General features: G+C 39.0%; 1 protein-coding gene across 1 annotated transcript; it reads right to left on the bottom strand.

The window, feature by feature from the left end:
- Positions 1-6,019: 6,019 nt before the first annotated feature.
- LOC119786524 (golgin subfamily A member 2-like) lies at positions 6,020-7,606 on the bottom strand. The gene has a single exon (XM_038289965.1). It carries the CDS (start codon positions 7,604-7,606, stop codon positions 6,020-6,022), a length of 1,587 nt encoding a protein of 528 aa, XP_038145893.1.
- Between the last annotated feature and the right edge of the window lie 8,943 nt (positions 7,607-16,549).

The raw sequence follows: 16,549 nt of genomic DNA on the forward strand, positions 1-16,549 counted from the left end.
GATTGATGGTGAACCGACCGGTCGCTAGCCGTTAGGCATTGAGTGAAAATTTGACAGAAACATTGAAACGACTGGATTATTTCTGTTTTTATTTTTTTTTTTTAAGCACGCAATTTTGTTTAATTGTAAATGTGGATCCACAATTGTTCACTATATTAAATTCTACCCTTTCTTATAGATATTGTGCGCTCTCCTCTGTTGTTGCTTAAACCTAGGCTCCCGGGAATTTAAAATCTTCTGATCAGGCCCCACTTTCTTTATACTTGTGTAGTGTTTGTATCAGTCATCGAAGTGGTTAACATACTTACCATCTACTATTATCAGGTGTAATTGGAGCGACCGTTCTTGTGGGTTACACAGTAAACCTGTTTATTGCATTAATCTATGTTTCCGTCACAACTTTAAGTTTTCAACATAATTAATTTGATTTAGTCTGAGCTTAAATTTGTTTTTTATTAAACGTACAATAAAACAAATTATTCCTTAATTTCACTGTTTTTAAATGAATGGGTGGTCCTTTACTTTTATCACCCGATAAAAGTCTGGCATTAATGCGGCATGATAACACAGATAACGGACCACCACTAGTTTTTTTTGTTATCACTAACTTTGAAGTTTGATTTTTTATGTTTATATGTCAGAATAATTTTACCTGATTATAATCTTTTGCTAAATTTGTAGACCACCTTGCTCCCCTTAAAACACACACACATGACTTATTACTTCTTTACTTTTGCATCAGGAGGAATAAGGAAAAAAAGGAGAAAAATAAGAAAACAGATTATCCAAATTCATGGCTGGTTAACACCATTTCAAAAACATTTAAATGGACTCTGATTGAATCTGCCTTCAACAATTTTGTCCAGGACCTTCTGACTGTCATGATGGGTTTCAGAAAAGCCCAATATGCAGAACACCACGGAGACAGATGAAAAGTTTAACAACGTTTATTGATCACAAGCACATGGAATAAACACAGGAACTGGTTCAGGCCTGGGGGCAGTTTCACTGGAGTCTGTGAGGATGACAGTTAAGTTAGCTTAGGAACTGGAGAGTTTGAGTTAGAGAGTTTCTGAAGGATACCTTGATTAATCCGGGTTTTGCTTAGAGAGAGGAACTGTTGGGTCCAGAGACTGTTTAGTTCAGCAGAGTCCAATAACCGCTTCAGCGTCTTACTTCTGACTTGAGGGCAGACCTTGGTTTTTGGTTTCCAGCTCTTAGCCAAGAGCTGCATGGGAATCCAGAGAACAGTCTTCAGGTTTGGCTCAGAGGGCAGGCTCGGCAGGTTAAGCTCATCCAGAGCTTACAAGAGAAAAGGATTCCTGAAAACAGAGACAAAGTGGTATTAGAATCCAATCTAATCAGAGACAACAAAGATTCTCAGGTGATGCTAGGCTCAGGTGCTAACCAAACTGGATCAACACTGCGGCGATGAGGCAAGGTCTGAAGGCAGGTTGTAAAGGAGAGGATCCTCTGATGACAAGATGTGCCTGAGGTGTGTTGGAGGCTCAGCTCAGGAGGATCCACGGCGCACTCTGCTGGAGAAAGGTGGTACAGCTCCAGATCCCAACGCTGACTTTTTTCCTTATTTTTTATAATGAGGCAGAAATGCATTCAGAAAGTTACGGAAGAGGATTAGGGCCACTGGAAAAAAAAAAAAAAAAGTAAACTGATTTTTAAATTTTATTTCAGTTTAACATGGGAAAAAAGTCAGAATTCTGACTTTAATCTCAGAATTCTGAGAAAAAAGTCAGAATTCTGACTTTAATCTCAGAATTCTGACTTTTTTCCCATGTTCAACTGAAATAAAATTTAAAAATCAGTTTACTTTTTTTTTTTTCAGTGGCCCTAATCCTCTTCCGTAGAAAGTAATAACGACAGGCAGAAATAAAAAGCATTGAAGAAATGAATAGGGTAAAAAATACAACGGAAGAATAAAACAGACAAAAATATAACATGCACATAAATAAATACTTTAAAAAAAGGTATTAATAAATAAAGTTGAAGATTATAATGGACAATAAATAAATAAGGTTATTATTACAAATAAAGAAGCTAATTAAAAGAGATATATAAATTTATGTCTCACTGTATAATTAAATTTTTACCTACATTTATTTGTTTATTGTAATTTTTGGAGCAATTAATTGTACGCTTATTTATTTATTGAGCATTTCTTTTCTTTTCTTTTTTATATGGTAGAGCTGATCCTCCATAGGTTAACACCATTTCAAACACATATGGATCCTGATTGAATCTGCCGTCAGCAAACTTGTCCAGGACCTTCTGACTTTTGTCAGTCCTCAACTTCTAAAGTAAGTCACAGTTATTGCAAAAATCCCAAACTCAATGATTTTGTTTTCCTTGTTTTTCTTTTTCTTCTTTCCAGCAAAGGTGAAACAAAATCAGGTTCCATTTTCTTAAAACTAAACATCAGTCTGATGTATACTTACCTTTCATCATGTGTATAAAAGAACAGGTATGTGCTTTATGCAGAACTCATCTCCTCATTGAGGAGATGATGAAAGAGTGGCCGAGGAAGTTGTATGTAAGGAGACCAGGTGATTTTTTCCAGGCATCACCATCGCTGTTAATCTGTGACTCCATGCGTGCCCATCTCACAGCTGATGTGAAAAACATGGTGAAACAAATGAACGCTGTGCTTGCTGTTATTCCGGGAGGTCTGACAAAGGAACTTCAACCGCTCGACATCGGTGTGAACCGGCCGTTCAAAGTAATGCTGCTTTCACACCGGACGCAGCAGGAGCAGCGAGTTTACATGCAAAGTCAATGGTTGACGCTCGTGAAGGTGCAGCAAAAGGTCCCGCAGCGCGTTTTGAGCAGCAGGCGCAGCGCGTCTGAGCAGCTGAAGTAGCGCTTCAGGAGCGTTTAAGCATCTGATGCACCGCAAATGTGCTGCTGCTCGAGATGGAAAAAATGAAGTTTTGCTGCTGGACGCGCCGCATCAACCAATCAGAGAAGCTGATCTGGGAGCTGACAGCGAGACAGACACATCGCTGATGATACAGGGCGCTGTGATCGCTCCTCTGAAACAGTTTATTGACGCCTAAATTAACTTAAAATTCTGAAACCTGAAGGCTGCTGTTGAATGGGATTTCTACTGACAGCACCCCGCTGGTATGTGGGGGTCTGAGCAGCTCCGACAGAACTAATATTGGAAGGCAAGATGGTAATCTGGATGAACTGACTGCAATGATTAAGTTTTCAGGTGGACTTTCTCACTTAAAAACATATTAAAACTACTTTATTCCCACTGATCACAGCAAATACAGCTGCAAGGCAAAGAAAAGACAGGATAGCTCCGCCCAACGCACGTCAGACACACTTTTGCACTGCGCAGCCAGAGCAGCAAAGCTGCTTCAGCCGCGCGTCAGAACTAACTGGTACAATCTAAACTGCAGGCACCAGGATAATAAAAGTGAACATATTCTGCCTTCAGATTTCTGCATTTTAAGTTAATTTATATGTCAATAAACTGTTTCAGAGGAGTGATCACAGCTCTGTCATCAGCGATGTGTCTGTCTCACGGCCAGCTACCAGGTTTGATTAATACTTTGTAATAAATACATGAATAAAGCACAGTCATACTCAGTTTTGCTCCTGCTCTATTTTTAAATACGCAGTAGAGGTATTTAAACGTAGTAGAGGACATGTACCTGTATATAAAACCCGCGCCCTATAGTCCGGTGCGCCTTATGTGTGTGTTAAATACAGTAATAGCACACATAACTGAGACTGCGCCTTTTACAGTAGTACGGTGCGCCTTATGGTCGTGAAAATACGGTACTACTCATTGATTTCTTAAAACCTACAGTGATAACATTAGGGCAGGGGGAGAAGATGCATATCCCGTCCCACAGCATTAAATGACCTAATTGCTCTCTCCAATACATTGTTCATTTTTAATTAGCTCACCAAGGAGTTAATAAAAATCTTGGCCAGTAAAATAACAGAAATATAATTTGTTCACTGTTTATTTTTAACTTCTGTAGCTGTGCACTTCTACTGTAATTGGAGTGGGAAATATGGAGGTGGCAAGCAGACAAGGCATCAGGTTATTAGTTGGCTGTTGATACAAACCAGCAAAGTTTGGTCATTCTGATGGAAGACAATGAGACATAAACTCTTTCTTCACAAATGCAAATAAAAACTGGGTTGTTATTTTTATGGCGTGAGCCTTGCAGTCAGGACAAAACACAACGTGGTGTGGTATTTGAACATATTTTGTAATCCCTTCTGCCATCTCAATGAGAGAGTAATCCTTGTTGACTATTTGAGACAGCTTGTGTATCAACATTTTATTTAAACTTGCACAGATCAGACAGTTGTATTATCAAAGGGGCAATGACAGTGATGGTAGAAGCATTGTTCTTGTAAAATAAAAATAAGAGATTCTTTTTGCTATAGGTAATATCCAGTGTGGGTCCATCAATAAATTGCCTGCAAGTTGTTATGGTTTTAGATATTTGCCTAACCCACATGCAGAACACTCACAGGAGACAATGCAGTCTTTTAAAAGTTTATTTATACAGAAAATAAGTATTGAAAATGATGTTGCCAAGGGGCAGGTGCGGCAGGAGACTTTGGAACATCAGATGAATCCGCCTCGGGGGAGTGAGATGGGGTCCGAGTGTTGGGCCAGAGGATGAAGGTGAGTCTTGTGAGCATGGTGGAGGCGGATCAGGTTTGAACACAGTAAACTGAGGACAGGAGTCAGTAGCTTCCAGCCAGTAGATGTACCAAGAGATCACAATTAATCCTTAGTGAATTGTGGTGGAGGAAGATTGCTTGGGGACAAAATCCAAAGGCTTTAGTTTCCTGAAGGGAACAAAGGAGAACAAGGTAAGAGTAGAGAAATCAGGGAAAACAATGCAAGAAGTCAAGAGGGCCACAAGTACCACTTAAGATTAATATTCTGGCATTGAAGTGCTGGCAGCCAACTCCTAGTAGTCTTGACCTGATGAGAAACAGGTGCAGGCAATCAGCAGGGCAGCCCAACCAACCATGCGCCCAGATGACCTCTGGAGGATGGACTTGAAAACAGCAAAAAATAGAGGAGGAATCAGGACCAAGAACCAGACCCCAACACAAATATCAGGCTGAAGAACCCCAAAGGACTCTACAGTGCATTCTGTTATGGTGCAAAAGGTTGAAATTATGTTGTCAAAATTTGCACTCTTACTCGTCGTCTTCGACTCCATTCAGGAACCGCGTCTCGGGGGCAGAGGTCTTAGCTAAGAGTCCCAGACTTCTGTCTCCATGGACACCTCCTCCAGCTCTGCTACCAACGGAGAGGCAAACTCCCTACAACATGTCCGGGGTCGTCCACTGGACTTCCTGTTTTGGAGAAGTAAGTTCTAATTGTTACTACTTACTTTTTCCAAGCAATGTGGTCAACACCACTCACAAGGTAGTGAGGCTACTTACCCATAGCTGGGACAGTGGTTGACGAGTGCCAAGAAATGTCCACATATTGTGGGGTATTGCACTTCGTCTCTGGGGCCCACTGTTGCTCCGAGATCCCTCGCAGTTTGGCCTGGATCAATAAAGTACCCAGTTTCTGTGTGTGGCCACGTGGAGGCACTGCAGGGGTCATTGTGGTGGAGAGGCTATGTACTGGCAGGAGAAGAACCAGACACGTGGTTCTTTTCACCCTACATGTAGGGACAAGCCAGCTGCAGTAGATGAATTTCAAGCACACAGCAGGATCTCAGAACTACTGCAAGAGACGCTTCCACACACACTTATGTGCATTCGCATGCACACAAACACACACTTTTTTTTTTTTTTTTTTTTTTTTTTTTTGGTTTTGGTTTTTTTTTGTATTTTTTTTTTCTTTTTTTGCTTTATTGTATTTTTTTTATGTTTTTTTTTTTTTTTTTTTGCTTTATTGTATTTTTTTGTTTTTTGTTTTACTTTTTTTTTTTTTACTTTTTTTGTCTTTTTTGATGATTTTTTTAGGAAGAGTTGTTTTCATTCCTGGCCTGGGCACATTTTTCTAGTTGTTATTCTGAGAAGTGTTGCTTTTCTTCCATTTTTCTGGTTTCTTGAGACCCAGACCGTGTCGTATCTTTTTCCAGACTGATGGGTCTTTTTTTGAGCAACTTGCTTCTGTTGGTTCAGCATCTGGACTTTGCTGTTGCTCTAGCAGGGTTTCCACAGAGCAGCCAGTCTTTTTCTTTGATTCAGAATTGAGAATATCATAATCTCTCAGCATCTCCTCTATGAACTCATCTACCTCCATGGTGGACACATTAGTGATAATAACGTCCTCTGACAGGGTCTCAAGATCCATGGATGCAGGTTCGGAAATGGTCTTCACAGGGATGGAGTCTTCTTTCTCTCTCGGTTCCTGACGCCTGGCCTTTTTGCGTTTTGGACAACCAAGGTCTTCTTTGTCCTGGAGCTCAGCTTTCAGGTGTTCCAGCTCTGTTTTATAACTAACCTCACACTCAGAGTACTGTTGTTGAAGGGTGATAAGTTGTTTTTGGAGAGCCTCCTTCTCGGCCCCAAGTTCACAGTAGCTCCTCATTTTTTCAGAATGAGCTTTTATTTCTTTATCAAGCTCCTGCTGAAATGCGTCTTTCTGCTGTGTTAGAGCAAAAACGTCTGTTTCGTACCTAGTTTTCAATTCCTGGTACAAGACCTTAACCTTCGCCAGTTCACTTTGAAGATTTTCCATCGTCTCTGTAGATTCTTGTTTCAGGTATCCAAACTCGTGAGCCGTTTTCTGATGGTTTTCCTTCTCCGCTATGAGTTCATTGATGAGCTGGCGGTCAAACTTTGCTCTCTTCTCATCAGCATTTTTCTCACAGACCATGTCATGCTGATAGGTTTCTAGTTTTTGCATCAATAAAGAAATGTCTGTTTTATATTTTGAACTTAGTTCTTTGTATGAAACCTTCATCTGCTCCATCTGAGTCTGCAGGACTGCATTCTCAGCTCTCAGGCTCTCGATGAGGTTTTGGTCTTGCTTCATTTTTTCTTCATAACTTATCTGTAAGTTGACCTGCTGGTTTGCTCCAGCGTTCCTAGTTTCGTCTTTAGCGCGAAGCTCCTCGTAACAATTCTTGATTTTGTCTAGTTCTTGTTGGAGGGCAGCATTTTTCTCTTTTTCAGTTTGGATTTGTGATATAAATGCTTGCTCCTGGACAATATGAGCAACCTTTAAATGCTCAAAGTCTACTTGCAGCATCTTTTTCTTTTTGTATTTCATGTCATTGTTCACCTTAGATGCGATAGTGGCAGGGCTGAGAGTTTCTGGATCTGTAAACTTTTGAAATCTCATCAGTTCTCGCTTGGTTTCTTTGCCCTTATTAATGAACATCTCTTTGAGATTTTTCTGCCGTTTTAACTCACTTTTTGCTTTTTCAAGCTCTTCCTCAAGGGTGGATACCTTTTGGTTTTCCTCCAACCATTTAGATTTCTCCATTTCCAAAAGAGAGTTGAGCCTTTTGATTTCATCCTGGACAGGATTATCAGGCTGCCTGTTGTTAATGCAGCTTTTCTGATTCTTTCGAGCTTCCAAACTATACGGCTGATATCTGCTCCCACCATTGTGGTAATGTGTCCTTTGATGTGGCATTTTAACACAAATAAACGGTTGTTAAAGTTTGTGTTAATCTGTAAAAAGTTTGAAATCTCGACTAGAAGGGCTATGCTTATGTCTGAACAAGTCAGTGGTGCAGCAAGCAATAATGCAATAATGAATTCTGATCTGATGACATCAGGGTTCTAAAGCAATGACATCACAGAATAATGGGCTGTCCCTTAGAATGCTGACATAGGACACGCCCACAACCCCCCCCCCCCTGTAACCCCCCCCCCACCCCCACCCCCCCCCCACACACACACACACACATACTAGTTCTGCCATCGTAGTGAGGACCATGTGTTGACTCCCATTGACTTCCACTGATTTTCATTCATTTTAAACCCTTTTTATGCCCTAATCCTAAAAATAACCCTAAACCTAACCGTTACCAATGCATACCTCACCCTAACCCTAACTAATTAACATGTTAGCCCTAAACCTAACCATTAGCAAAATAGCATTTGAGGACTTGCAAAATTTGATGGTGAAAATGGAATTGCGGTCCTCACTCTGAGGGCTAGACAGATACACACTCCCCCACACACCCCCACACACATGACTTATGGGGACATTTCATTTATTTACATTGATTTAAACCAGATCCCTAGCCTAACCCTTACTATTACCAACATACACCTAACCCCAACCCCAACTCAAAGAACAGAACTTTACCATATTGGGACCATGATTTTGATCCCCATAAGGACATAGGTCCCCATGAGGTGACTGTGTAAACAGATTAAAGTCTCCACACCGTAAAACAAGTATACACACACACTTCAAGCTCCACCCCCAAATATTATATGAGATTAGGATTTCTTTGATAGAAACACTGATTTATTTATTTATACGTTTTAGCTTTTTATGGTCATAGTGCCGTTTGTCTTTTTAACTTTGTAGGTGATTATTTGAGTCATTGCTGTAACATTTCTGCACTGTCCATTTTTGTAATGGCATCTGCATGTTTGCAATATATGATATAACATTGTCAGTGTGACCATGGAATAAAAAAAACTAGATAACTAAAACAGATTTTAGTTTCTTCTTATGATAATGAACCAGTCAGTATCTCGCTCTGGTCTGCTGCCAAAGCTGCACCCCTCCACTTATAGGGTTGATTTTAGTTTTAGCTTAGAAATGTGCCACAAACACCTGTTACACAGACAGACGACCCATTCAGAGCTTTTATCTTTTTAATAAACATTAAGGAAAGAAACAAAGGGACTAGTTTGCCTTGAGGGGCATGAATCAGCCTTGCTACCTCTGAATAAGAACTGTCATGTCACAAGTGTCATGATCCTGCCATTGATCTCTTGATATTTCGCCTCCCTCTCGCAAAAACATAGCATGAACAGAATTCCACCCCAGCTTGCTTTATCTGCTAGCTGGTTCCTCTTAGAAGTTGGTAAATGGCCTCTACTTACATAGCACTTTTTGGTCAAGTCAGGAGATTTGAGTAAAGCACTGTATACTTCATTCAGTAATTCACCCATTCACACATACACTAACGGTGGCAAGATACATTGTAGCCACAGCTGTTGTCTAAGAGCTCACTGCAGTAAACAGGCACCACCAGGCCCTCCAACTACTAGGAGTGGACCGTGCGGGGGAAGTGTCAACGTGAACTGAAAGCCGGAGCTTGAACCAACAGCAACTCGGTTTCAAGTAAAATTCCTGCATCCAGCCGAGGCTGTTCAGCTCACCGTGGTGGATTTTGATTTTACTGAGCAAGTCACAGAGCTGCATGTAATTAAGGAAACCAAACACTGGTGTCAGCATTTCTGGGTCCAAGTTGGTCTAGTAACACCAGCAAGTCTTTTCAGCCGTAAAAAGATAACTAAAAAACAACCCAATTGGTAGAATCATTAGACAGCACAGGGTATCCACTGTTATGCCGATGATACTCAGCTATATTTGTCTATAAATCCAGATGAAACACAGAGTACAGGCATGTCTTGAAGACATAAAAACCTGGATGACTCTTAACTTTCTGGTCCTGAATAGGATTTAAAATCCTCCTTCTCACATATAAAGCCTTAAATGGCCAAGTTCCATCTTATATCAGAGATCAGGTCATTTCTCATGTACCTGTACCTAACAGAGCATATCACTCTCAGTCTACTGTACCTAACAGAGAATATCACCCTCAGTCTACAGGTTTAGTGGTGGGCCCTACCATTTCTAAAAGTAGAATGGGAGGCAGATCTTTTAGATATCAGGCTCCTCTCCTACCAGTTTTAGTCCGTGAGGCAGACACCCTGTCTACTTTTAAGGGTAGGCTTAAAACTTTCCTTTTTGATAAAGCTTATGGTTAGAGTGGCTCAGGTTATCCAGAGCTATCTCTTTGGTGATGATGCTATAGGCTTAGACTGCTGGAGGACATTTATGATCTCTCTACTTTATATAGTAGAGTAGTCATAGTAGCTTCATCTGGTCAATTCCTGTTTGGCTGTGACACCATCCTGGAGAGAAATATAAGCTGAGCTGGTGCCATCAACATCTTCAATTATAGATGACAGGGTTAGGCCTGTTTTTCAGTACTTAGTTCTCGTTCTCTCCTAGACATAGCCATGGGCTGAGCTTTTATTGTCACTAACTGAATGTCCCATGTTTCATACCTGCTAGGATTTATCTGCTTAAGTGTTCCTTTCCTAGCAAAGACACTTTTGGAGCTAGTTTATTGTTTTAAACATAGAAGGTATTTATAGGTCAGTGTTTCTATGTTCCTTTTGTATCTCTGTTTCGTTTTTATATGTCTGTGTCTCCCTCAACCCCAGTTGACCTCTGCAGAAAGCCATTTACACTGAGCCTGGTTCTGCTGGATGTTTTTCCCTGTTAAAAGAGAGTTTTTTCTCTACACTGTTGCTGCCTGCATCCTCAATGTGAAGGATTGCTGTGGAATTGACATGATGCAAGCAAATGTCCGCTGTCGCCACATAGTCATGTAGGAGGAGCAAACCTGCTGAACTGCTGAAAAAAGCTGAACTGAAATGAACGATGATGTGACACCAAAAGCTTAACTTTGGAAACAGATGGTATCATACCATCAGTTTCCAATGTTTACGTTTTTTCACAATGTACAATTTCAGGTTTTCTGCATTTTTAAGCCATACTGATACATTTTACAAAGAACAAAGACTTAAATCATTTCACTTAATGAATGAATGACTTTATTTGATACATTTTTTATTTTATTTCAAATACCTTATTTTTGGGGGTTATCCGAGACAGGATATTGAATTGGAATGCACACCGGACATTTCAGATTTTCAACAGCAAAATAATTCAACAATAATTCAGCTTTTCGCTTTACAGTGTTGTGTTACTCTGTGTTGGTGTATCAAAGAAATTCTCAGTAAAAGACTAAATGCTCACAAATACAGATTGAAGGGGAACTCATATTTGCGCAAGGCACTGGAAAGGTAATGATAATGGCTGCTGTGTCCAGCTCATAGTGCCTTATGGGACCTGTATAAGGACCCAGCATAAGGGAAGACGATTCAGCCTCCACTCTTCTCCTTTACCCTACATCATCACAACCACATCCTGTCCCTTACTGCTGAACATGACAGGAATTGACAGAAAAGTTCACTTTGCTGTATTTAGGCATGCCTACTAGCAGTTACATGCCACGAGGACTATTGCTTCTTGGTATTCGCCCAATTTGAACCACTCTTATCACTTGAAACATGTCCTTCAATTACTCTTAAATGTGCTTTTGCATCAGGATATCATGTAAATCCCTCGTTCCACATTCATCTTTGATATGAATGTACCATTAATACCACCAGCTCTCTCCCAAAAGAAATCTTACTCTGCATCTTCTGTTTTACTACAAGAAAACATGCATCAGTGTTGGTTTTAATTATGCTCTAATTCTGGAGGATTTTGTGATGGAAAAGCAAAACGTAAAGGCTTTAAACTAAATGCTAACCCCCGCAAGGTTAAGAAATTAAATCTGACACATTTGTGAAGGATCTTCTGCATATGTTGGCAGTCGCTTACTGCCCTGACTGACAGTTAGACGCTCCGACAGCTGCCTGTAGTTATGATCCTGCCCTGTATGCCCTCTGGGGTCTGCTCTAAATCTATCAGCTGCTTCCGAAACAAATCTTTAAATTACATTTTCAGTTTGTTTTAAACCAAATCCAAATCAGATTATTAGTGTTAAATCTGAAACGACTCAAACAGACATGTATTTTTGAAAAATTATGATTAATATGATCCATGGTCATGAAGATACATGTCTGTAACTCAAACTTTCGATTCACGGATGCATGTTGTTTTCTTAGAAGCCTAAATCCTGTCTGGCAAGAAGATGATGTTTCAATTTTAATAACAAGGAGATTTGTTTTATGGTTTTGGAAAAAGAGTCTTATCAAAAGAAGAAGGTTTTCAAGTTCATGAACCTGTGAATGTAAAAAACAATAAAAAATATTAATCATAGAAATTAAATTATTTTTTATCATTGTTGCAACTTTACTCAAATATATGTATGCATTCATTAAGGTTTGATAATCTATATTTTTTAACACTTGTTTCTTAATATTCTTATCCATCAAATCAATATTGTTAAATATCTCGAGCTGTTTTTTAGTTTTTTTAGCTTTTGAGGATCTTTTCGAAACTCAAGTGTCAGCAGCTATACACACCTGCTCTTGAGCTGCCCTAAGGGGAAAAAAAAAAACATGGAAACTAATCAATTTCAGTCCTAAATGCTCTACAGAGAGCTTCAGCAACAGTCCCTGAGTTTTTGCCCCGAGGCCACATTTAATGAAATGTCAGCTGAGGGAGGATCTTACAGGCAGGTCTGAATTGTTGAACTGTTGTGGTTTGAAGTTATGATCCTGGAAGTTTATTGTAAAAATGAATTGAAATAATAAATCCTGAATATTAACTATCTAAAGTTAAGCTCTGCTGAAGGAGCTGACATGACATGTTCCCTGGAGTACATTTGGCCTTTGCTTAGGGGGAGAAAGCTCCTTAGTGACAGTTCGCTCCTTCACTACATTATAAACATTTCTTTGTACAGTCTAAATTGATAATAACTGCCTTGATACATTTTTTCTCTCTTCTTTGTGGGGGGATTCTTTTTTCTGTTTTCGTTTGATGGGGTTTTCATGTTTTTTTTGTTCTTAGAAGACAGAGGGGGGTGAAAAATTTACACATTTTTCTATTAGTCAAACTCCGCTCGGTCATGTTTCTGCTTATATGAAGTCTTACTTCAGTTCTATGGGATGCCTTACCTTTTTGCCGTAGGCTAGGGATCCTAACATGATATCCAACTCAAAAAGCTGAAAGAAATGTCATTTAAACTTGGTTCATGCAGGGGTTTTTAGGAGTATAAAAGAGAATGCTCCAAGGCTCCAGATGAAGTAGGCTGGTTTACATGTGTGTTATTTCAAGCTCTTAACTCTTCTAAAAAAACAAGAGATGGACCTCCATCTAATCTCTTCCATCAGTATTTTAATAAGAGACATGTTGACTAGTCTTAGTGATAAAAGCACAGATGTCAATAATAAAAATCAAGTATGATGCCTTCTCTTTCTGAGATTCAGGGTTCCTGTTAGTACAGATCCTGTTCCACTGAGCAGACTGAGCTGAGGTTTTATTCAGTGCAGCACCCAGTTTTGTATCGTTCTATACAGCATATCCTAACCTGTGTGTGGCCTAAAAATCATCATCATCCATCCATCATCAGGATTTTCCCCCTCATTTCTTGTGTTAGAAAAATGTGAGGTGAACCATGTCCAGATGGAGAAAAACACAAGCTATCCATGTAATGATCTCAGAATGTAGGACCCAGAATTCGAGGCGAGACAGGCAGTGGGAAAGTTCAAAGCGTTTATTTAGCAAAAACAGGTGCGCGGGGCTGCTCGTCTGCTGCGGGGCGGCTCTCTGCAGAAATGGGAGAATACAGATCAGTGACTGGATATGGAGCTTAACACGATTTGGAGCAAAGTCACTGACCTGATTCAAAGTTCAGTCCGTTTGCTGAGGTTTGACCGCAGGTGCGGCGGGAGACGCCCCCAGAGTTCCTAGAGAGCGCGCAGCAGACGCCGAGCAGCAACAGAGTCCAGAGGGGAAATCCAAGGCCGAAGTCAGACGACAGTTCCAGGTTCAGAAGCCGGTAGAATCCAGGATCAGACAGGACAAACAGAGCAGACAGGGGCAAGGAAAAAAACTCGAAATCCTCAGGGCAGAAACTGGTCAATATCAGGGAAACAGGCAGACTACAGACTGCTGGGGAACGTATCTCAAAAACACAAGAATAACCCGGCGCTGATGGGAGGCAAACACACAACTTAAATAGTAGAGGAACCAGGTGGAAATGATCGGCAATAATCAGCCGCAGAACCAATTAGACAGGAAAGCAAGGAGCAAAGGAAAAAACCAAACCATCAGCGCCGAGATCATGACAATCCAAGCTGAGAAAATAACAAAGTTCAATTGTACGGAAATTGGAAAAGGTGCAAGTTTTACAAAAATAGATGGATTGTGAACTGACTTTTCCCGCTTTATGGCCTACATGCAGGCCAGAATACAAATAGAAGACTGAAGCATGTACTGCATGCTGCAGGTAGGGCCCAGAATGCAGGAGGGAAGTTATACTTGAAGTGATATAAACTTGATTACAGGAACAGTGATATGTGATATGGAACACTTTTTTTTTATTCATACTGTTTATTTCAAGAGGACATGAGCATATTTTGTGTTATAAACCATGTGATGAACACGATGTACATCTTTCCAAGTATATGGGTATAACATGGTAATAACATATTAAGTCACACTATATTACTTGGTAACAAGAACAACTTTATTTGTTTACTACCCCAAATTGAGGTGTATAATTTCAAACTAACTACCTGCATGCAATTATTACAATTGCAGGTTACTATGTAACAACGGAGATCTTTGGTGGGTAATTACCATTAGGTTACCACATAACAGCTTCTATGATTGGCCACCGACTACCAACGGCTTACAAAGTGAATAACAAATTATGATCAGGTAACTAAATTATTATACAACTGAACGCAAGTTCCATATAAATAAGACTTTAGTTAAGAAGGTTGGCTAGCTGTAGGTCTGGTTTTCTGTTATATGCCAAGTAATAAACTGCATTTTACTAGATAATAACGCATTGATTTATTGCTCTCAATGAATTGAATGAGTTACCTGGTATTAACTGTTTAGGATTTAAAAGTCTAACTTTACCATGTCTGCCTAAAACTTAAAGCACAGCACTTACTAAAATTCTCCATAAATTTCTTGTTACCTAGTAGTAAAATGTTATTAAATATGTTATTACCCTGTTATTACATGGTTGTTTCTATACTGTAAAAAGAAAGCGTAACCAGTTAATGTTTAGACTGTTTGGGAATTACCTTAAAAAAAGATGTTTTTTAATATGTTGGTAGCTATAATAATTGTCAATAACGAAACAGAAACCTTTATAAGACTATAATTTTATTATAAGACTTATAAGAAAATTATAAGACTAAATGTAAAAAATAATGTCAGGAGGTTAAAATGGCCCTATTCTGCTATAACTATCTGCAACGAACCTTTTTTTTTCATACTACAAACCAAATACAATAAAGGTTGGATGATGTAATTAAATTATTTGATTCTTAGATTGATTTCAGCTTTTAATGTTTTTACATGGCAGTAAGTCCGTGACAGCGCCTGGCTTTGGGATGTGTTACTGAAAACATTCTGGGTGGTCGTTCACAGTCGCAGCAAGTTAAATGAACCAAATGTGACTGACTGATACAGTTCATGCCCCTTCATGATGTCATCTTGCTGTGTCTCTATCCTCTATTATACACATCTTATCGCTGCCATCAGTGATCTCGCTCTGGGTTTTTTTTCTGGTCTGTTTTGTCTAAACGGGACTTTGCAGAGGATTTCGTTTTTGTAGTTATCCTTTAAGGCAGGGGTGTCAAACTGGTTCCAGAAAGGGCCGTGTGGCTGCGGGTTTTCTTTCCAACCAAGCAATAGCACACCAGACTCCATTCATCTCATCAGTTCATCATGTTCAGATTGGACTCACTTGATGAGATGACTAAAGTCTGGTTTGCTATTGTTTGGTTGGAAAGAAAACCTGCAGCCGCACGGCCCTTTCTGGAACCACTTTGACATCCCTGCTTTAAAGTATAGCCAAGTTAAGTGTACGATTAGTTCTGTATTATGATTAAGCTTAGTTTAGTCAGTATAACATATAGTATAACATTTCCAGGATATAATTATGTTGAATCAGAGTTTTAGTTCAGTTTAGTTAGTTTATTGTTTAGTTGTTACAAACTACAATAGTTTGGTTTAATGCTTTGGTTTGTAGAACTTTAATTAAGTTACTATTAATTTAGCTTGGTTATAGTAATTTTGTCCAAAAACATGTTTTAGTTTAGTTTACTTCATCTTAATAATTATAAAATATGGTTTAATTGTAGAGTTTAGCTTATTGAATTCAAAGTTCACTTTGGTTAGATTATAGTTTAGATGATACTATAATAGTTTTAGAGTTTAGTTCAGCTGAGTTTAGTTTTAATTAGTTTAATGTTTTTGTTTAGTTTTTTTTCATAGTACTTTGTTAAGTTTATTTCAAGTTTAGTTATTAAAAAGTAATCTAAATGTATATTTCTGGTTTAGTTAGGTTTAATTTTCTTTAGAATTTTAGTTTAGAATTTACAGATTTAATTTATTTTAGTTCAGTTTTAGTTAGATATATGTGAAGACATAATCCAGTTTTACTTTAAAGTTTATTTCAGTTTATAGTTGAGTTTTTAAATAATTGTTCCAAGTGAAAATACAAGATTAAAAAAGGTTCGTTTTTTAGATTCTCATATATCCATAGATATAGATTTATAAATATATATTTCAAATCGGCTAAGTTACTCATGTTTTTCCTTAAACAGCTATTAAGTGCTA

The sequence above is a fragment of the Cyprinodon tularosa genome, unplaced genomic scaffold (genome assembly GCF_016077235.1).
Source record: "Cyprinodon tularosa strain WSP-4 unplaced genomic scaffold, ASM1607723v1 ctg107, whole genome shotgun sequence".
In the NCBI taxonomy this organism is placed as follows: Eukaryota; Metazoa; Chordata; class Actinopteri; order Cyprinodontiformes; family Cyprinodontidae; genus Cyprinodon; species Cyprinodon tularosa.

What these genes read in the sequence shown, in the direction of transcription:
- LOC119786524 (XM_038289965.1), bottom strand. Translation starts at nt 7,606, where the DNA reads ATGCCACATCAAAGGACACATTACCACAATGGTGGGAGCAGATATCAG.